This window comes from Scomber japonicus, chromosome 9 (genome assembly GCF_027409825.1).
Source record: "Scomber japonicus isolate fScoJap1 chromosome 9, fScoJap1.pri, whole genome shotgun sequence".
In the NCBI taxonomy this organism is placed as follows: domain Eukaryota; kingdom Metazoa; phylum Chordata; class Actinopteri; order Scombriformes; family Scombridae; genus Scomber; species Scomber japonicus.
Window position 1 is genome coordinate 7,007,279 of NC_070586.1, and position 4,634 is coordinate 7,011,912.

At 33.6% G+C, this 4,634-nt stretch overlaps 1 protein-coding gene across 1 annotated transcript in view; it reads left to right on the plus strand.

Moving 5' to 3' along the window:
- Positions 1–3,043: 3,043 nt before the first annotated feature.
- Positions 3,044–4,634, plus strand: part of anxa3a (annexin A3a) — a 13,855-nt gene continuing 12,264 nt past the window's right edge. Inside the window, exons 1-3 of the mRNA XM_053326263.1 lie at positions 3,044–3,058; positions 3,162–3,209; positions 3,345–3,432. Of these exons, the coding sequence (XP_053182238.1) occupies positions 3,044–3,058; positions 3,162–3,209; positions 3,345–3,432 (151 nt within the window). The remainder of the gene's footprint in view (positions 3,059–3,161; positions 3,210–3,344; positions 3,433–4,634) is intronic.

Below are 4,634 nucleotides of genomic sequence, written 5' to 3' on the forward strand. Positions count from 1 at the left end.
CATGGGTACAGTATGATATCACAGTTTATTTATTCATGATTATAAAATTTTAAATATATATTTTTTTGTACATAATGTTCTTGAAGAGTATAAAGTAAATGGAGAGTTATCTTAACTTGACTCCTTGAATTCAGGAAATGAGGAGGATGAAGCCAGGAGTGAGATAGGTGGTAAGTTTAGAAATTAAGAGTGTTTTTAATTCTTAATAAGTGGTTTTCATCAATTTAATGTCTTATATGTACAGAAAGATCTAAATGGAGGGTTGAATGTGGCCCAGTGTCTGGTGAGAGTCCATAAAACAGTGGCAGCAAAACATGGAAGACCCAGTATGTCTCCAGAACCATAGCGTGTCCCCCAAAGACCAGCTCACACACCAATTCAGGATGTAAGGCCTCTACCTGAAGTGCACTATGACATGGTTGACCACATGCCAAATTATGATGAAAAGAATGAGGCTACCAGATGCAAGATACCATACTGTTCAGGAAAGACACGCGTCTTTTGTGACAAGTGCAACATCCACTTGTGCTTTGTGCCAAACCGAAACTGCTTCAAGGCTGCTCATCAAAAATGAGAATACATGAAAACATCCACAAGCTTATGTCTTCTCAAGTTCAAGTTCCAGTTCCATTCCAAGTAAACATGTTATCAGTTCATTAGGAGAGGGGTAAAATTTAAAAAACGTTTTTTTGTGATGACCTACCCACGCTGTGTTACACCTATCAAGTTCATGAGCATGTTCAGAACTGTACAGATACTCAAAACCATGCAAACATCTAGTTCCACATGTTTAGGCCATGCCTGATTGATTACTATGTGAAAAAACTCTGCCTTATTTTTCTTAAGTTTTGATGACATTTTACACCCATCTCGTCTTGGCGTCCACTGGAATGGACATGAAAAAATACTATTAAAAACATGAGTTAGCAAAAATGTGTTTTTTCCACTTTGTTTTTATGTTGGAGAGGAGTCAGAATCAGTTAAAAAAAAACAAATTTTGCCAAGCCAAAAAAATGCAGGTCTGAAGGGGTTAAGTAGGGGGTAGTGTAGTGTCTTATCACAAAACAAGTGGTCATCTACAGGCTGTCCCCATTACTATTTATATATACAAATGACTGCAGAAGTCACCACAATGACAGGCACTTCTTGAAATGTGTGGACGACACAGTCTTAGTCAGTCTGCTCCAGGATGGAGAGGTTGACCATGGGCCAGTTGCGATGGACTTTGTGGAGTGGTGTGACAGCCATTTCCTCAAGTTAAATTTTCAGAAAACTAAGGACATGGTCATTGATTTTAGGAAAATATCACAACCAACTTTATTCAAGAGCTGTGGAGATGGTTGATACTTGGGGACAGTGATCGATAAAAACCTGACACATGACCTCAACACATTAACAATCTGCAAAAAGGGCCTGCAGAGATTATACTTTCTGCGCAGACTAAATTCTTTTAATGTTGACAAGATTTTAATGGTTTTATTTTATAAAATATTTATTGAGTTCATTTGAACATTTCATTTAATTTCATTTTATGGAAACTTGTCAGTAAAGAACAAAAATTGTCTGTTAAAAATAGTGAAAGAAGCCAGTAAGATAATTGGCATGCAGCAGCTTTCTCTCTCTAGAGAGTCTATAAACGTCTTGAAGGTAGGAGGTGATTCACTTTTCCTAGAGTAAAATATAATATAATTATTTTAAATCTGCTATTTTTTATTATCTATATAAAATGCAGGCATGCCATTAAATAAATAATAACAGGATTTAAATCAAACTCTATAAGACCGATTTGGTAAAGAGATTCAGAATCCAGGAATGTTTAAATGATTCACACAGTACCAAAATAAGTGCCTAAATATTCTGTCTTCTTTTGGAAATTTTATACATTTTTATTGGAGTGAGATAAAATGAATATGTGCTTCTTTGATTTTGTTAGCTTACTTGTAAAATGGAAAAACATCGGTAGAGTTTTGAAGTGTACGAGGCGTCCCTGAACGCAGCACCGTGGGCGTGACTCACCTGGCGCTCAGCTGCATTTCAGGTTTCCACAGATCCTGCAGGTGTGGCACAAACGCGTTTCCGGCTCTCACACACAAATCCAGGTAAGATTTTCTGTGGCTGATTTAACTTTTTGTCTGTCAGTTGTTGTAGTTTAAGTTAATTTGACGTTTAAGATTTGTGCTTTTGAGCGCGAGAGATTATTTATGCTACGGCAGTTGATGATAATGATGATGATGTGAGGGTCAAAGTCATTATCTCATGAGCTCATTATTTGGGAAAGGGAGGAAAAAGTAACTCCAGTCATTTAAATCACATACCAAAAGTGACTTAATGAGATTAATGATATATTTATTGTTTTTATTGTAAGGAGTTTATTGTGAATCCTGTTCTGAGCTGCAAGATTTCCTTTTTTTAATCTTCTCTACTATGTCTAATATTTCTACTATCTCTAAGAAATCAGGTTTTTCTTGATAATGTATTATTGAAAGAGAGTTTTCTGTTTTTTAAAATGATTTAGAAACTTTTAGCTGGGTGTAGTTAATGAGTCTGAGAAGGTTCAGCAGAGCAATTTATCATTTAAACAAACAGGAAGAGGAGCGATGAGGTCACTTTTTTAACATAATACTGGACAGAGGAGGATAAAGGGAAAGGTGATAAAGTTAAATAAGAAAACATATTTATATAACTCCAATATTTGTGCTTTAGTATGTTTATTATCACTCTTCCATAATCCTTAAAAATGTTCCTTTAGCTCAGTTTTACAGGTGTAGAAATGCAAAATATGGGGATTTATGTTTGTTTGAAGACTGCCAGAGTGCCAGAAGTGTGACTTTAATCTCAGGATTGAGTCAAATATACAATCACATGTATGATAAATGCTGTTCAGTATCACAGTCACCAATAAATAAGATATTTAAAAGTACATTTTTACCCAAATTTGAGGAACAGAAGTGATTTACATGAAGCTGCTTGTCACCAAAATAACCATAAATCATGAATGTGTATGTTTTGCATTGTCACTATACAGAAGATACCTGCAGTCATCATGGCTACTTTATGGGTAAAGTCAAATTATGTGTTTTATTTTAATTATTTGATAAAGTTTTAACCAATCACACATTTTAAAAAAAAACAAGTTATTTATTAAACGTTTCATTCTGCAGGACGACCTGGACAGTCTGGTGAATTCTCCGTCATCCTTCTCAGTACAAGTACGTCCAAACTCAAAGACATCTTATTACACTTTAATGTTACGTTACTCACACATTACACAGTAGAGGAGAAGAAATAGAAACTGTCAAAGTATGAATTAAATGTTTAGTTTTGTTTTGTGCGTCTTTTTCCAGAATGGAGAGAGAGGAACCGTCAAACCTACGGCAACCTTTGATGCTAAAGAGGACGCTGTGGCTCTGAGGAAGGCCATCGAAGGACTCGGTACGTTATTTTAATAATAATAATAATATTAATAATACTCAATGACAGGATATATCAAAAATAAAGGTAAAGTCAAGGCAAAATATCTCTAAAACTAATGACCCAATTGCAGCCAGCCTCTTGTATTTTGAGATCAAAGTAAAGTGCTAACATGTTAAAGTTAGGATGCTAAAATGCTAATTTGTAATATTAAGAATAATTATTATTTTTACTATTAATAAAGACACGTTTGATAGGACTCTAGGACTCTAGGACATACATGATAAGCTTGTTAACTAAAATACAAAACAATAACAGAACAGCACAGATTCAGGTGCTGGGTTGTGCGTTAATGCTAAAAGTTAGCATATTTTAGCAATATGTTACTAGCATAATTAAACTACATGTAGGACTATATGGTTAATCAATAAATTCTACATTTTAATATAGGGCACTTTTGTAGATACTCAGACACTTATATCACAAGCAAGATAAGTAAAAACACATGACTTAAACGCAGAATTATATGCTATATTTATGCTAATTTAGCAAACTTAGCCTATTAAACTAGCATGTTAGACTATGCTAGATGTAATATTAATAATAACAAATATACAAAATATTTAATACAGGGCTCTTTTGTAGATACTGAAAGACATTTTTCAGAACAATCTAAGTAATAACACAAAACTACAACACAGAATTGCATGCTATATTGTGTGCTAATGCTAATTTAGCATATTTAGCTATTTATGTTTCACTGGCATATTTATGCTAAATGTAACATTATAATTGCACATTTTGATTTGGGGCACTTCTGTAGATACTCAAAAGTGACAGATTACATAAGTGAAAACACAGTAGTATGGTTCAGAATCTGGTCTTGTAATGCTAATTTAGCACATTTAGCAACATGTTACTAGCATATTTATAGGCCTACTAGATGTAATATTATAATGGTAAATGTAGAACATGTTTATAAATATTACATGACTCTTTGACAAGCTAGGTAAGTAAAAACACAAAACTAAAACACGGAATAATGTGCTGTATTATGTGCCAATGCTAATTTAGCACATTTAGCAACATGCTACTAGCATATTTGTAAGGCCTACTAGATGTAATTATAACTTAAATTTAAATGTATAGCACTTTTTAAAATATTAAATCTCTGATTGATTTGAATCTCTGATAAGATTTTCTAAAAAGAGAATAAAGCTTTT